Here is a 16,636-nt window from a genome sequence, read left to right on the forward strand (position 1 = left end):
GGTATCGCGAGCCTTCTTTCTCAAGGGCATCTATATTCAAGACCCAGCCGTTTTCCTAAGGGTTGTTTTTTTTCTTAGAATTTTTTTTTTTTTTTGAGCCCCGACAGCTTTTGTTCGTAAACACTTTTGAACGTAAGTGTTTGAAGCTTGGCGATGGCAGGAATTGGCTTTGGCCGTGAGATCTTAATATGTAATGATGACTGGGGCTGCAGGGGGCCCTCCCTCTCCCGCTGCCCTGCTCTGGAAGCGCCTGGGATCTGAGAGCGCAGAGCAGGCTAGAGGGGCGGAGCTTGGAGGGAGGCTGGCGGCCCGCGCCGCCCGGTAACCTAGCAACCGGCGCCCTAGCAACGCGAGGGGGCGGGACCGAGGGAGGAAGTCGGAAACTGGTGGCCGCGTCTCGCGAGAGTTGCTTTTGCGCGCGAACTCTAAGTGCCAGGGTCTCAGGGTCAGGTCGCGGCTGGTCACTGTGCAGGCGCTTGGGTGACGCGACGATCTCAGTGGATCTGGTCACCTTCGTCTCCCCGCCATGGAGACCTCAGCGCTCAAGCAGCAGGAGCAGCCCGCGGCGACCAAGATCAGGAACCTGCCCTGGTAGGAGGAGGCCGAGCGGCGGCGGGGGGCAGAGGGGGCCGGGCGGCCGCGCGGGGAGGAGGTGGCTGGGGTGGCAGGGGACCGGACCCCAACCCGACCTCTTCCCGTCGTCCCCGGGCCTGCAGCCGGGACCGAGCTGCAGAGGTTTCCCCCGACATCCCCCAGCTCCCCAGACTCGTCCGTTCTGTTTAGGACTTTTGCCAGTTCTCACCCTTTCACCCCCAGCTCCATTTGCCGAAGAAGAAGGCGGCTTTCGCACCTGGTGACAGCATAGGGGTTCGATCCCGCGTCTCCTGACACCTGCAATGGCCTCCATGCCAAAATGCCCTCTTCCCACTCTTCAAAACCTGCGATGCGACAATTGGTCACATTTTAAACTAGTAATAACGCTCCCTGGTCAACTTTTATTGAATGGCATATTATTAGATTAGCAGACGCCCTGTTAGATGTTCGATCCTTACAAATACCGTAGGAGGCAGGCACCGCTTCAAATTTTACACAGGAGAAAACTGCATTTTAGGAAGGTTAAATGACTTCCTTATGGTCCAAGGCTAGAAAATTGGCTTGGAGGTGAATCTAGGAAGTCTGAATTCAGAGCTTGTACTCTTAACCATCCTACTTCAACAGCTGTGTTCTAGCAATGCTTCCAAGACTTTGAAGCAATTTGGCTTGGCTTCGAAAAGCTCCAAGTTGTCATTGTCTAGTAACTAGTTCAATTTGTCTTTATTGTGGTTAAAAAAAACCCAGAAGATTGACAGTTGTAACTATTTTATGTATTTACGTATTTTTTTTTTAGAGACAAGGTCTCGCTCTGTTGCCCAGGCTGGAGCGCAGTGGTGTGATCACAGCTCAGTGTAACCTCAAACATTGGGGTTCAAGCCATTCTCCTGCCTCAGCCTCCGAAGAACTGGGACTTTTAGAGGCGAGCTACCAAGCCTATCCTGTAACCATTTTAAAATGTACAATTCAGTGGCATTAAGTACATTCAGAATGCAGTGTACTGTTGTGGAGTCTTCCCGCTATCTAGTTCCAAAATTTCATCACCCCAAATGGAAATCCTGTACCCATTGACAATTACTCCCCATTCTCCCCTTCCTCTAGCCCCTGGCAACCACTAATCTGCTTTCTGTCTGTATGGATTTGCCTATTCTGAACATTTCATGTAAGTGGAATCCTACACTATGTGGCCTTTTGTGTCTGGTTTCTTTCACTCAGCATCATGTTTTCAAGGTTCATGCATATTGCTGCTTGTATCAGTAGTTCATTTCTTGTTATGGCTGAATCATTCCATTGTATGGACAGAAGAGATTTTACCTATCCATTCTTCTGTTGAAGGCTATTTGGGTAGGAGTTCAGTTTCAAATGCACTTTGAAATAGTAGGTGCCCATCAGGTTGAGATTATAGGCAAACAGCTGGAAAGATGAAATTAGAACAGAGTTTTCAACCTCAGCACTGTTGACATTTTGGGCCAGATACTCTGGATGGGTTTAGGGGAGCTGTCCTGTGCACTGTAGCATGTTTAACAGCATTCCTAGAGACTACACACTAAGTGCCATAGGACCCTCTGCCCACCTGTGACAACTAAATATGTTTCCAGATATCACTAGATGTTCCTAGGAGGACAAAATCACCCGTGGTTGAAAACCACTGGTCTGTGTTCAAACTTAAAGTGCTTTCTTATTCCTTTTTAAATTAGGATATGAAAGGATTCTTTTTTTTTTTTTTTTTTTTTGAGACAAGGTCTCACTCTGTCGCCCAGGCTGGAGTGCTGGAGTGCAGTGGTGCAATCTCAGTTCACTGCAACGTCCGCCTCCCAGGTTCAAGCAATTCTCCCACCCCAGCCTTCTGGGTAGCTGGGGCTACAGGGGTATACCACCATGCCCAGCTAATTTTTGTATTTTTTGGTATTTTTTATTGAATGGCATATTATCGGGTTAGCAGACGCCCTGTTAGTTGTCCTATCCTTACAAAGACCCTAGGAGGTACGCATAGAGACAGGGTTTTGCCATGTTGGCCGGGCTGGTTGGTCTTGAACTCCTGACCCCAAATGATCCACCCACCGCAGCCTCCCAAAGTGCTGGGATTACAGGCATGAGCCACTGTGCCTGACCTGCAAGGATTCTTTTGCACTTAAAATATTCTTGCATTTATATATGTCATAATACGTACTAAATTGTATTTCAGGGTTGAAAAATACCGGCCACAGACCCTGAATGATCTCATTTCTCATCAGGACATTCTGAGTACCAGTAAGTATCCATGTGCCAGTTGCTCTTGTCCTGGTTGAGGGATTTGTATAAATTTCTTGGTGATGTTGTCTCTCCTAAGTAATAACTCCAAAGAATCTGATTGAGCTTTGTAGAATGTGGCTTTAAGATCATTCATTCATTTTCTTCAGGTCGCTACAGTCTAGTGGGTAAGTCACAAACATGAGCATAAAATTGCAACACAGCGGAGTAAAAATAGCATTACAGAGAATCATTTAAGTTCACAGATGTTGCCAGCACCCAGAAAGGTGCCCGTAACACAGTAGGCACTCAGTAAATACTTGTTGACTGGCTGCACTATTGAGTGAATTCCAATTGCCCCAGGAAAGCAGAAGTGAGGCCCCTACATCAAGTTGCATCTGCCTCTGATTTAGACATTGAATTGGGTTGAAGAGCTCTCAGCCCAACTCAGGGGCCCAGGGTGAATGAGGCAGCTCCCAATTCTTCCTTCCTGATCCTCAGTTCAGAAGTTTATCAGTGAAGACCGACTGCCACACTTGCTTCTCTACGGTCCGCCAGGGACAGGCAAGACATCTACCATCCTAGCCTGTGCGAAACAGCTATATAAAGACAAAGAATTTGGCTCCATGGTCTTGGAGGTAAATAAGATTGTTCTTACTCTACAAATAACTTAGGACTCCAGTCTCTTAATTTCAGTTCTGCTGGTTTTATTTTACTTTAAAAGTAAGTTGCCCCACGGACAGTTAGGAAAGAAGTAAATTTGAAATAAGATATTTTAATTCCCTTTTTCCTATAATGGTCATTTTGGTCTGGATTGTAGAAGGCAGTTTAGGGTTAGGCACCTTTTTCTTTGCTGTTGCCAACTTCTCCCCAAACCTTACTTTATGGTGACTTGGTTGCTGCCTGTCTGCCATGGCCCCTCTAGATCAATTCTCCACGTTTCTCCACCCTATTCCTGCCTGGAAGGCTGAGCTCTGCTGACTATAAGCTCACTTACCCTCTGGCTCCTGGTTGGGTTTGGCCAACAGGGGCCTTGGCAGGGGTAGGGGAAGGAAGTGAGTGATGCCTGGACCTTCCCTGGGGGCTGACACAGGCTGGCAGCATGGCCCACCTGTAGGATACATCTCACAGGTAGTACCTTTCCTGCAGCCCTCTCCAGGTGCCTACAGCCACTCCCTTCACTAGCCCCTTTAGGCTCAAGGGTGACAGGTATTGCATAGCACTATGGTTTTCCTATATCACACTTTTAAAAAGATCTCCTTGTTTAATTCTCTTCAAATTGCTGCATTTGAGTATGCCATCTGTATATTGCTGGGACCTTGACTAATAGATTCAAAAATCTGAGTATTGTCTATTGCAAGAAAAGTTTAACTTACTTTTTAGATGCGGGTCTCAGAACTTTGCTGCTACTAATGTCCTTATTTCAGTTTATTAAGAACTTGGTAACTTAGGATTGTGGTAGCTGAAATTTGTATCATTCTGCTCATACCAGAGGTGCTGTTCAGTGTAACCATACCAATTAATTATTTCTCCAGTTTATGTCAGTCATTGTCCTCAAAGGGTGGGGGTAATATAGCCATCTTTATTGATTTAGTGAGTTTTGTGTAAAACTGATTTTTTATTTTATGATGATCTCTTAGCCATCATTAGACATAGAGAGCTAGCCTGCTGAGCTGGACTCATGAGGAAATACGCTAACACCAAGAACTCACCGATAGCACAGCAACATGGTTTTTGTTTTGGCTTCTGTCTTCCACATTTAGCTGAATGCTTCAGATGACCGAGGAATAGACATCGTTCGAGGGCCGATCCTGAGCTTTGCTAGCACAAGGACAATATTTAAGTAAGAATTATTTGTGTAATTTCGCTCCCTTGATTTTGATTAGTAAGATGATATGGCTTAATTTTTTAATCGTCTCCTTAGCCAGTTTATATGGGTTGAAAAAAAAGTGACTTTGTCCAAAGCAACCATGGAAAAGAGATAAAGGAGAGCGATGGTAGTAAGAAGCGTTACAATGCAACTGTTAAAATAAAATGTTATCTACACTTGTATTAGCAAGTTTTTTTTTTTTTTCTTTTTTTTTTTGGAGACAGGGTCGCCCTCTATGGTACAGGCTGGAGTGCAAGTAGCATGATCTCAGCTCACTGCAACCTCTGCCTCCTGGGTTCAAGTGATCCTCCAGCCTCAGCCTCCTCAGTAGCTGGGACTACAGTCGTGAGCCATCACGCCCAACTAATTTTTGTATTTTTTAGTAGACATGGGGTTTTGCCATGTTGCCTAGGCTCGTCTCGAACTCCTGAGCTCAAGTGATCTGCCTGCCGCAGCCTCCCAAAGTGCTGGGATTACAGATATGAGCCCAGCCTGTATTACCAAGTTCTTTAGGGGAGCATTAACTTCATTTTTAGTTCCTGAGAACTAGTTAGATTACCCTAAGACTGGATGAGCTAGTTTGAATTTAAAAATAAATTGAAATCAGGAAGGACAACTAGGATGGTGGCTAAAAAAAAAAAAAGAAAGAAAAAGGGTGAGGGCCAGGCGCAGTGGCTCACACCTGTAATCCTAGCACTTTGGGAGGCCTAGGCAGGTGGATCACCTGAGGTCAAGAGTTCAAGACCAGCGTGGCCAACACAGTGAAACCTCGTCTCTACTAAAAATACAAAAATTATCTGGGCATGGTGATGGGCGCCTGTAATCCCAGCCACTCAGGAGGCTGAGGCAGGAGAATCGCTTGAACCCGGGAGGCAGAGGTTGCAGCGAGCCAAGATCGCGGCACTGCACTCCAGCCTGGGCAACAGCAAAAACTTCGTCTCAAAAAAAGCAAAAGGGTGAGAGACTCAGGCGTGAGTGAGGGAGACGGGAAAAGCAGTAGCATGGTAGGGTGCCATGTGGAGGAAAGTGAAGATGCCAGAGGACACAGCGCACAGAAGTAGAGAAGTCTCCTCCGTTCCCACCAAGGGTTGAAGGAGTGATGCGGCATTTCCTCTCTGAGTGACCAAAGATGTCTGCCTTGGCCAAAGTTCTAGAAGAAATTGTCTTTCTGAGACAGGGCCCGATGGCACAATGGGAAGATGTAGGTTTGAGCCCGGATGTTGAGGTGAGATTGAAGAAATCTTTAGACAGCACCATTTGTTTTTCTAGGAAAGGCTTTAAGCTAGTGATCTTGGATGAAGCAGACGCCATGACTCAGGACGCCCAGAATGCCTTGAGAAGAGGTAAGCAGAGGCACTGTGGAGTGTTTGGGCTGGCGCGCGCACTGGAAGGAGAATTAGGAACTTTGTGTTTGTTGCTGTTGTTATTGGTTTTTTTTGGTGGGGGGGGTAGTTTTTGTTTTTGTTTTTGTTTTTGTTTTTGTTTTTGAGTCAGAGTCTTGCTTTGTCACCCAGGCTGGAGTGCAGTGGTGCGATCTTGGCTCATTGCAGCCTCTGCCTCCTGGGTTCAAGCAATTCTCCGACCTCAGCCTCTCGAGTAGCTGGGATTACAGGCATGCACCACCACACCCGGCTGATTTTTATATTTTTAGTAGAGATGGTGTTTCACCATGTTGGCCAGGCTGGTCTCGACCTCCTGACCTCGGGTGATCCGCCCACCTCGGCTTCCCAAAGTGCTGGGATTACAGGAGAATTAGGACGTGAGATATGGCTTGGCTTGTTTTCAGTTTTCATCTTCTGGCCCAGAGAAATCTCTATGCCTTTCTTTGTGTCTCCCATCTAATGATACAGGCTAGATACCTCTGTAGCAGGAACTTCCCCTTCAGCAGCCTAAGGACTAAGCCCTGTGGGGACTTTTAAGTCTGGCCAGTCACTGGTGTTCAACCTCCTTTGACACTGGGTTCAATTTCAGAGTTGGGAATTCATCTCTTTCCATGGGATGGGGTGTGGAAAATCTTTCATCCTTAAACTATCAGAGTCCTTTCTGCTAATGGTACCCTTTCCTTTCTACTAATGGTACCCTTTGAACCACAATAGCTAGGAAAAGTGTATCTGAAGTTAAGGTGCTCAGAGAGCTGATATTACTTTACTGCTTGCCAAATGAATGATTTGGCAGGGGGAGGGAGAGCACCCTGCGATTTGTCTGTCTTCAGGGGCCTAGTGCAGTTCTTTTCTCTTAAAGGACACTTGTCATCTCTTATTAAGATTCCAAGTGAATCAGCTTTGAGAGAAGAACGATCTTTAGGAGTTTGTGGGGAGGGAGTAGATGGCAGCACATGTTTAAGAGAAGGATGGGGGAAGGGGGGAAGGAGGAGGGGGTGAGGAGGAGGAGGGGGAGGAGAAGGCGGAGGAGGAGAGTAGGGGGAGGTGGAGGAGGAGAGGTGGGGGAGGAGGAGGAGGAGGAGGACAGTGAGAATATCTTCTGGTCCTAGAAGCTTGGCAGCATTTCTTCGGCATCTTGTTCTGCCGAGTGACTGTCATTCTGGGCAGATCCCCATGTGAGAACATTGGGTACCTACAGAATGGAACTGGTGTCATAAGCAACTCTTTGTTCGGATTATTGCTCCCTTGAGTGCTCTGAGGCCTCCAGACAGTCTCCATGGAAAAGTCTGCAAAAAGCTGCCCCCTCCCTGCCCATAGAAGGTGAAGAATCATCAACCTGCCAAATATAATTTTATGTAAAAGGACAAGAAGAGGTCTCATAATCTTAATGGGATTACATGGCAAAAGTGCCAGAATCATGGCAAATAGTAAAAAGGAGGCATTTTGTAAAATCCCACGGAGGCATGTTTACCAGTTTGTGAAAGAGGAGTGGCTAGGCAGGGCGCAGTGGCTCACACCTGTAATCCCAGTACTTTGGGAGGCTGAGGCAGGCAGATCACTTGAGGTCAGGAGTTCGAGACCAGCCTGGCTAACATGATGAAACCCTGTCTCTACTAAAAATACAAAAATTGGCCTGGCACATTGGCTCATGCCTGTAATCCCAGCACTTTGGGAGGCCGAGGCAGGCGAATCATGAGGTCAGGAGTTCAAGACCAGCCTGGCTAACATGATGAAACCCCGTCTCTACTAAAAATACAAAAATTGGCCTGGCACAGTGGCTCATGCCTGTAATCCCAGCACTTTGGGAGGCCGAGGCAGGCGAATCATGAGGTCAGGAGATCGAGACCATCCTGGCTAACATGGTGAAACCCCGTCTCTACTAAAAATATAAAAAATTAGCCGGGCGTGGTGGCACGTGTCTGTAGTCCCAGCTACTCGGGAGGCTGAGGCAGGAGAATCACATTAACCCGGGAGGCAGAGGTTGCAGTAAGCCAAGATCGTGCCATTGCACTCCGGCCTGGGCGACAGAGCGAGACTCTGTTTCAAAAAAAAAGAGGAGTGGCTAATCTCTGATCTGAACAGGCCAGTGCTGCCGTGTCTTGTCGTAGGCTGCATCCTCACTTGTTTACATTCTTTCCTTTTTGAGACAGAGTCTCACTCTGTTGCCCACGCTGGAGTGCAGTGGAATGATTTTGGGTCACTGCAACCTCCATCTCCCAGATTCAAGCAGTTCTCCTGCCTCAGCCTCCCAAGTAGCTGGGATTACAGGCATGTGCCACCACACCTGGCTAAATTTTGTATTTTCAGTAGAGGTTTTGCCATGTTGGCCAGACTGGTCTCGAACTCCTGACCTCAAGTGATCCTCCCGCCTCAGCCTCCCAAAGTGCTGGGATTACAGACGAGAGCCACCGCGCCCGGCCAACATCCTCACTTGTTTGCAGTCTTGAGTCTTTTCCTGTACCCTTGTGACCACAGAAAAATTCAAGTTTTCTGGGCTCTCTGAAAAATCAGAATGGACTTTGACATGAGGTGGTTTTATTTTCTCTTACCAGTAATTGAGAAATTCACAGAAAATACCAGATTCTGCCTCATCTGTAACTATCTGTCAAAGATCATCCCTGCCTTGCAGTCCCGCTGCACGAGGTTTCGGTTTGGTCCCCTGACTCCTGAACTCATGGTTCCCCGCCTGGAACATGTCGTGGAAGAAGAGAAGTGAGTATTTTGCGGGCCTTTGGGGATGGAGTGTAGTAGAAACAGGCTTGTGGGATGACTGGCTGGTTCGTATGTAGAGGAGAGGATGTTGGAAAACGACTTTGCAGAGTGCCTAGCACAGGGGAGTCACTGGGGACCGTCCACTGCTATCATTTTCTCTGCTGTCTCAAGGCCATTCCTCATAAAAGTCATTTGGTACTTCATTTTTCTTGATTCCATCCTCCTCCCCTGGAAGCTGTCCCAATTTCCTCCTACTCTTCTTTGTCATTGGAAACTGCAGGCTGCTGAGTCCCTTCTGCAAAGATGCTTCCAGCCTTTTTAGACTAGAAGGGAAGGTTCTAAGACAGCACATTCTGTGTAATCAGATGCCAAGCAAGTAGCCGACCTGAGCAGCTGCTTGTTGTGAAGGAGCAGTTTCGGCTGTGTGATCATGGCTTGTGCCAGGCCTCTGTCCTCCCCAGAGAGCAGAATTCAAGGCGACTGGCTCCATGGGAGAATGCTTGTTCCAAATACAGGCTGTTCTCGATTTTGGTTAGCTGTGACTACTAATGTGAAGCCCAGGTCCCTAAAAACCAGAGTGAATTCTAGATCATACAGATCAGGAGATTATTAACTCTGTTCCTCTCTTTCCTTCATTCCTTTAAAGCCTTAATCATTCCAGGCCATCTTGTTCCTTTGGTGAATGCTGGTGCTCTCAGGGGGCCTCATAAATCCCTTTTGCTTATTTCTTTCAGAGTTGATGTAAGTGAAGATGGAATGAAAGCACTAGTCACTCTTTCCAGCGGAGACATGCGCAGGGCTCTGAACATTTTGCAGGTATGGTCTCAGCAAATCCTTTTTTTTTTTTTTTTTTTGGAGACAGAGTCTTGCTCTGTCGCCCAGGCTGGAGTGAGCAGCACAATCTCAGCTCACTGCAACCTCCGCCTCCTGGGTTCAAGCGAATCTCCTGCCTCCTGAGCAGCTGGGGTTACAGGTGCCCGCTACCACGCCCTACTAATTTTTGTATTTTTAATAGAGATGGGATTTCGCCATGTTGGCTAGGCTGGTCTCGAACTCCTGACCTCAAGTGATCCATCCGCCTGGGCTTCCTAAAGTGCTGGGATTACAGGCATGAGCCACCATGCCCGGCCTGGTCTCAGCAAATCCTGTCATTGTTTTGTAATAGTTTTTTAAGAAAGACCTAAGCAAAGGCATGATCAATCTGTAAATTTAGAAATCTACAGCTGGTAAGACCTTGATCTCATAACCTGCAGGATTCCCCCTCCTCACTTTGTATTTTGATTAATTGAGAAAATCACTTGTTGCAGGCCAGGTATGGTGGCTCACGCCTGTAATCCCAGCACTTAGGGATGCCGAGGGAGGTGGATTTTCTGAGCCCAGGAGCTGGAGACCAGCCTGGGCAACATAGTGAGACTCTGTCTCCACTAAAAAAACATGAGCCAGGTGTGGTGGTGCACGCCTGTAGTCCCATCTACTCAGGAGGCTGAGGCAGGAGGGTGACTTGAGCCTAGGAGGTCGAGGCTACAGTGAGCCATGATCATGCCACTGCACTTTAGCATGGGCAACAGAGCAAGACCCTGTCTCAAAACACAAAGAGAGAGCAAAAGAAAATGTTTTAAAAACAAAAAGAATCATTTGTTTCAAAGAAGGCAAAGGGAGGGAAGGATTTGGCACTGGAATAGCCAACAGGCTGTGGCATCCTCTGATGAGGTGACTCTCCCAGTATTGAATATGTGGGTTCCCATTGCCTTGTGCCCATAGAACTTTGCTGCCCACCTGCATTGCTGCCTTGGCAATTTCTTCTTGGCTCCCTGCAGCTTGGTGGCGGCTGTGACAGCCACTGAGATCTCCCCTTTCCCCCTCTCTCTGCACAGAGCACCAATATGGCCTTTGGGAAGGTGACAGAGGAGACTGTCTACACCTGCACCGGGCACCCGCTCAAGTCAGACATTGCCAACATCCTGGACTGGATGTTGAATCAAGATTTCACCACAGCCTACAGAAGTATCCTTTCTCATGACCTCCTGGCCACTGAGACCTGAAGGTGGCCCCAGGAGTTCAGGCTGCAGCCAGCACCCACACCTTGCTGGTAAAGGATGACTGGCTGCAGGCGACTCTGGTCAGCTTGTTGTGGGAGTGAGATGTCTGTAGGTGGAGTGGGTACTTGCCTTTAGCACTCCAGAGTTCTGCTTGGAGGGCTCTGACCTTCAAGTTGGGGTAAGGCTTAAAGCAGCTTCACTCACAGATGGGAGAAAAGCTTAGGCCTTGGCATTGAAGATGCAGGAATTTTCAAGTGGTCATTGATAGTGATAGCTCTTGTGCTATGAAATTAAAGGCTAGGAATGGTGATATGAAGCCTTTTTGAAAATGCATTTGGGGCTGGGTGTGGTGGCTCATGCCTGTAATCCCAACACTTTTGGAGGCTGAGGCGGGTAGATCACTTGAGGTCAGAAGTTCAAGACCAGCCTGGCCAACATGGCGAAACCCCGTCTCTACTAAAAATACAAAAATTAGCCGGGCGTGGTGGTAGGTACCTGTAGTTCCAGCTACTCGGGAGGCTGAGGCATGAGAATTGCTTGAACCCGGGAAGCAGAGGTTGCAGTGAGCCGAGGTCATGCCACTGTACTCCAGCCTGGGTGACAGAGGGAGACTCCATCTTAAAAAAAAAAAAAGAAAGAAAAAGAAAATGCAGTTGGCTTTATTCTCTACTAGAAGGAGGTACAACTCTGTCTTTCAGAAAGCCCTTACTGAAGATGAAACAAAGAAAAATAAAGAATTGGAGTCCAACACGTGCAGCTTCAAGCTGAAAGAGAAACAGTTGTGTTGAGATTAAAAGCCCTACTTTAAAAAGTCTCTTGCCCGGATTTGGATTCAAAATTCTCTGCAGTATGTTTGTTCTGAACTTGTTCCCTTTGCCTTAACTGCTCCTCTAGATATTACAGAGTTGAAAACTCTGAAGGGGTTGGCACTGCATGATATCCTAACAGAGATACACTTGTTTGTGCATAGAGGTAACTTACATTATCCCCCAGCTGAGAAGCTGTGGAGAAGGTAGCCTGCTTTGGGGTTAAGGATGGTTAGGACAGGAGGCTTCATTCTTGAATCAAAGAAACTAATGAAGTATAAATCAGACCCTTCTTGTTAGCAGTTCTGTCTTGCCACTGTTTAAAATTTTGTTCCAGAGCTGGGTACGGTGGCTCAAGCCTGTAATCCTAGCACTTTGGGAAGCCGAAGCAGGCAGATCACCTGAGGTCAGGAGTTCAAGACCAGCCTGGGCAACATGGTGAAACCCCATCTGTACTAAAAATACAAAAAATTAGCCCAGCGTGGTGGCGCATGCCTGTAATCCCAGCTACTTGGGAGGCTGAGGTGGGAGAATCATTTGAACCTGGGAGGTGGAGGTTGCAGTGAGCCAGGATTTGCCACTGCACTCCAGCCTGGGTGACAGAGCTAGAGTTTGTCTCAAAAAAAAAAACAAAAAAACAAAAAAAACTTTGTTCCATAAACCCTCTTTTAATATCTAGAACTGCTGGGGAAAGTGAAAACTCCTGGAGGCTAACTTTATTTCCTCTAGGGGTTTATATTTTATAGTAGTAAGTAGTATATATTAATTCACATTTCTAAAAAAAAAAAAAGTCTCTATCTATCTGTCTATCTAGATATATATTCTCAGAAAAGAAAGAGAAGATATGTAAACCATGTAAACCAAAGCAGGCTTAAGAAAAACATCTTAAGTTCCACACTTGCCTGTACCTTCTACACAGAGAATTGGTTCTCAACCGTGGCAGCAGATAGGGGCACTCCAGACAAATTAAGTCAGCTTCTCGGAGGACAACCAGGCATCTGTATTCTCTAAGCTCCCCAGGTGACTTGTGTAGGCTTTCGGAGAAGCTCTTCCCTCCACAGTGGCCAACTGCAAGATGGAGACTTAACTGGGTCAATGAATGTTGGTTCTGCCCAGGCCTTCACAGGTCTCTTCCTGGCTGGCCCATGCCATGCCTTCTGCCCAAGGTATGGTTGGCTCAGGCCCAGCTCTGCGCCTTGATTGTGGAAGCTGAGCATAAACCAACTTTAAAAAATCAGTTGTTTGTGCTTGGTTTTTAAATGGGGACAGGATCGGTACAGTGGCTGACGCCTGTAATCCCAACACTTTGGGAAGTCGAAATGGGTGGATCACTTGAGCCCAGGAGTTTGAGACCAGCCTGGGCAACATGGTGAAACCGCATCTCTACAAAAAAATAAAAAACAGCCAGGCAAGGTGGTGCACACCTGTAGCCCCAGTTACTCAAGAGTCTGAGGTGGAGGATCCCTCAAGCCCAAGAGGTCAAGGCTGCAGTGAGTCATGATCACGCCATGCCATGGCACTCCAGCCTGGGCAAGAGAGCAAGACCCCGTCTCAAAATAAAGTAAAATATAAAATAAAAACAGCAAGTGGGAACTCAGCATTCAAGTTAACTTGTAGAGCTACCCGGCTGCTAAGAGCAGTGTGATCTTTGGTGCTCTTAGGATCACTTTGGTATCTGCTCATTTTCCTTTTTGACTACCCTATAAAGCACAAAATCGAGTGGGTAAAAAGTATGAAACCAGCACTGTTTCTACTTTCTTAGAGGTCTGGTATCTAAAGAGCAGGCTGAGGCCTCAGGACTAGTTCAGTGTTAAGGATTTGATGTTGAAACTCATTTGTCCTCTGTGGGTTTTTTGACAGTAGAGAGTGACCTAACTCGTTTGATTTTGTTTTTCCCTCAGTTGACTTTCCATCTTCAGTTCGAATACATTTATTGATCAAAATGGCAGACATTGAGTGAGTACTTCTTGTCCTAGTTTTAATTCTTTTCGTCCTTTTTTCCCCTGTTGTGAGTTATTTGTTTCAACTTTCTTGGTTTCAGTTTTTTTTCCTAAATCATTCACATACGGTACAATCTAGTCAGGTGATATTGAATGGAATGTGGGGAAGGGTGTGAGCTGCTTAAAGAACATGGGGATAAATTCACAGGTCAAGTACAGATCCGTTACATATCTGAGATGAAGCCCTCTCCTTGGACCTCACAGGCTCGGCCCACATTGATTCTGAAAATGCCCTTGTTATTCGGGAGGCCTGCTTCACTTCAACCACCCAGCTGTTATAAGGCATTTTGGCATACTAAAGCATATTGGGGGGAAAAGTAAACACAAACTCAATTTTCTGCTTTGCCTGGTTCCGTAAACACTGTTATTAGCCCCCAGTGAAGCTGGCAGCTATCATTTAAGTAGACAGAGCATTGGGTTCAACATAGACGTCAGCATAGGCCAACTCTAATTTGTGGGATTGGCTTTCACAGGCACAAATTAGGTCACCTCTCCTCATTGCATTGTGAATATGATGATTTTGCTCTCAGTGGCTGGGCATTTAAAAGGTGGCAAGATGAACTCCAGTGTCCTGCTTTACTGACTAGACCACAGACCCACAGATGTATCAGCCAAACTTCCCAGTGGAATGGCTTAATTAAGAGGAAGGAAATCTGTTTTGTTTCCCTCTTAACGTATTTTGCCGACGAAATAATCCTTCATTACATAAATTTTGTATATCTGTATAGTTAGGACAAAGTTAAGTTCAGAACACCGCTGTTGATACCTAATAATTTATTTCTTTTTTTGAGACAGAGTCTCGCTCTGTCGCCCAGGCTGGAGTACAGTGACGCAATCTCGGCTCACTGCAACCTCTGCCTCCCAGGTTCAAGCGATTCACCTGCCTCAGCCTCCTGAGGAGCTGGGATTACAGGCATGCACTACCATGCCCGGCTAATTTTTGTTTTTTGTTTGTTTGTTTTGTAGAGACGGGGATTTCACCATGTTGGCCAGGCTGGCCTCAAGTGATTGGCCCGCCTCCCAAAGTGCTGGGATTACAGGTGTGAACCACCGCGCCCGGCCTGATACCTAATAATTTTTAAAATTGAATCTGTCCTTACAAGTTTGAAACATCACATTTATAAATCAATGTGTAGGGCAGAGAAGAAAATGTTAGGGGGACACATACAAGATTGCCATCCAGGGCAAATTTGTTTTATCAGTTCCCATCCCCACTCCTTCAACAGATTTTCAGCCCTAGATCTCGTTCCCTTAAGAAAAGGCAGCTGTGTTTGGTGTCTTTTTTCTTACCCTGCGTTTGGTTTCTGTTAGGTACAGGCTTTCTGTTGGCACCAACGAGAAGATCCAGCTGAGCTCCCTCATTGCTGCATTTCAAGTCACCAGAGACCTGATTGTTGCAGAGGCCTAGATGCTCCGAGGGCCGTTCACAATTCTCAGGGCTCAGCAGTGATGGGAGAACAGAGGACAGTTCCAGGATAAACTGCTGCCTGGGGCTGTGGGATGAACCAGTCACCCCAAATCTTGGAAAAACTCCCTTCCAGGAGAGGATGGGCAGGCATTTAAAAAGTACCATTTTTGTGGTTGTTTGGAGCGGGGATGTACAAAATAATTTTAATGTATTAACTCATACTGCCTGTCCTTTATAGGGCAAAAAAAATAACCTTTTTTATTTTAAAGTTATAAGGTTTTTACCTTTTAGTTGCTTGGATGACAGGGAATTAGCCTACCCCATTTTGGTCTGGAACAGAAGACTTTCAAATTTAATATGGTCCAAGTGTCTTCCTACTCAAGGTAAACATCATCTCCAAAATTACATTTATGATTCTAATATTTGGCATTGTGTCTGTATCTAATTTAAACAGATGTTAACGGACGTCTGGCCGAAACTACTATACTTTTATAAGATGAGCTGAATCCTCTTACTTTAAAAACTGGTCTTTTTATTTACCTTCTGTGGTAGAAGAGTCACCAGCAGGTTCCAAATTGATGTGGATGATAGGAAAAAAACCTTAATTTTAAATATAATATAGAGCCTTAAGCTATGCCATTTGGGGGCAGAGGCTGTATAAAACGCACTTGTTTTCATGCAGGAGCGGGGCAAGTAAGATTGAGCCTGACTGTAAACCTAGAACTGCGGAAGGACTGGGACTTTTGTACAAATTTCACATTTATTTTACAGCAATCATGCTGCATTTGTGTTAGTGTTCTTTATAATAAAAAACAAAGCAGCCTGCTGGCTGGCTGTGTTACAAGTGACTCTTCCTTAGACAACTAGAAAGATGCTGACTTTGTCAAACTTGCATTTATATGAAAACCTTCTGTCTCTAATATCACAGAATAAACTTTCTTTGGATGCTGTTCTTTATAAAGTGTCAAATTCTTAAACTGTCAAATGGAAAAGGTCACTATTCCCTTTCTTCATGGAGGACTCACCCCCTTAAGGACAGCGGCAAAGTATGAAGCTAAATCTGATGGCCAACCAGGCCTCAAACCACCCAGAGGCTCAGCCTCCGCTGTACCTGGAACTTCAAGATAACCATGAACTGTAAACGTTGGCCAATCCATTCCCAGCTCTTCCGCTGTACTACTTGTTTTATGTGTTTATTTTTTGAGGCAAGATCATGCTCTGTCACCCAAGCTGGAATACCGTGACACGATCATGGCTCGCTACAGCCTCCATGTCCCAGGCTCGAGCAGTTCTCCCACCTCAGCCTCCTGAGTAGCCGGAACCACAGAACCACAGGTACATGCCACCACATCCTCAGCCTCCTGAGTAGCCGGAACCATAGAACCACAGGTACATGCCACCACATCCTCAGCCCCCTGAGTAGCTGGGGCTACCACGCACACCAGCACCACACAAAGTTTTTTGGCTATTTTTTTTTTTTTTTTTAAATAAAGATAGGGTCTCATCTCACTCTGTTGCCCAGGCTGATCTTGAACTCCTGGGCTCAAGCAGTCCTCCCACCTCAGCCTCCCAAAGTGCTGGGATTACAGGCATGCGCTG

General features: G+C 46.3%; 1 protein-coding gene across 3 annotated transcripts; it reads left to right on the forward strand.

Annotated features, from left to right (window-relative positions):
• Window positions 1–346: 346 nt before the first annotated feature.
• On the forward strand, window positions 347–15,998 carry RFC5 (replication factor C subunit 5). Of its 3 annotated transcripts, XM_054442380.2 has the most exons (13): window positions 459–591; window positions 817–971; window positions 1,693–1,753; window positions 2,777–2,841; window positions 3,322–3,458; window positions 4,584–4,663; window positions 5,960–6,033; window positions 8,625–8,784; window positions 9,519–9,600; window positions 10,659–10,788; window positions 11,718–11,795; window positions 13,531–13,585; window positions 14,941–15,998. In XM_054442380.2, coding segments are annotated over exons 3-13 (960 nt in total). In that variant the 5' UTR covers window positions 459–591; window positions 817–971; window positions 1,693–1,751; the 3' UTR covers window positions 15,038–15,998. The 3 variants fall into 3 exon arrangements, with proteins under 3 accessions (XP_054298353.1, XP_054298354.1, XP_054298355.1); XM_054442379.2 differs by lacking the exon at window positions 817–971 and having other exon boundaries at window positions 456–591; XM_054442378.2 differs by lacking the exons at window positions 817–971; window positions 1,693–1,753 and having other exon boundaries at window positions 347–591.
• The last annotated feature ends 638 nt before the right edge of the window (window positions 15,999–16,636 follow it).

Source organism: Pongo pygmaeus, chromosome 10 (genome assembly GCF_028885625.2).
Source record: "Pongo pygmaeus isolate AG05252 chromosome 10, NHGRI_mPonPyg2-v2.0_pri, whole genome shotgun sequence".
Classification (NCBI taxonomy): Eukaryota; Metazoa; Chordata; class Mammalia; order Primates; family Hominidae; genus Pongo; species Pongo pygmaeus.

Bases quoted from the DNA above. Each gene is read 5' to 3' on its own strand.
- RFC5 (XM_054442378.2), top strand. From the start codon at position 527: ATGGAGACCTCAGCGCTCAAGCAGCAGGAGCAGCCCGCGGCGACCAAG. The intron at 2,842-3,321 runs GTAAGTATCCAT...CCTGATCCTCAG, and splicing joins TCAGGACATTCTGAGTACCA to TTCAGAAGTTTATCAGTGAA. The intron at 9,601-10,658 runs GTATGGTCTCAG...CTCTCTGCACAG, and splicing joins GGGCTCTGAACATTTTGCAG to AGCACCAATATGGCCTTTGG.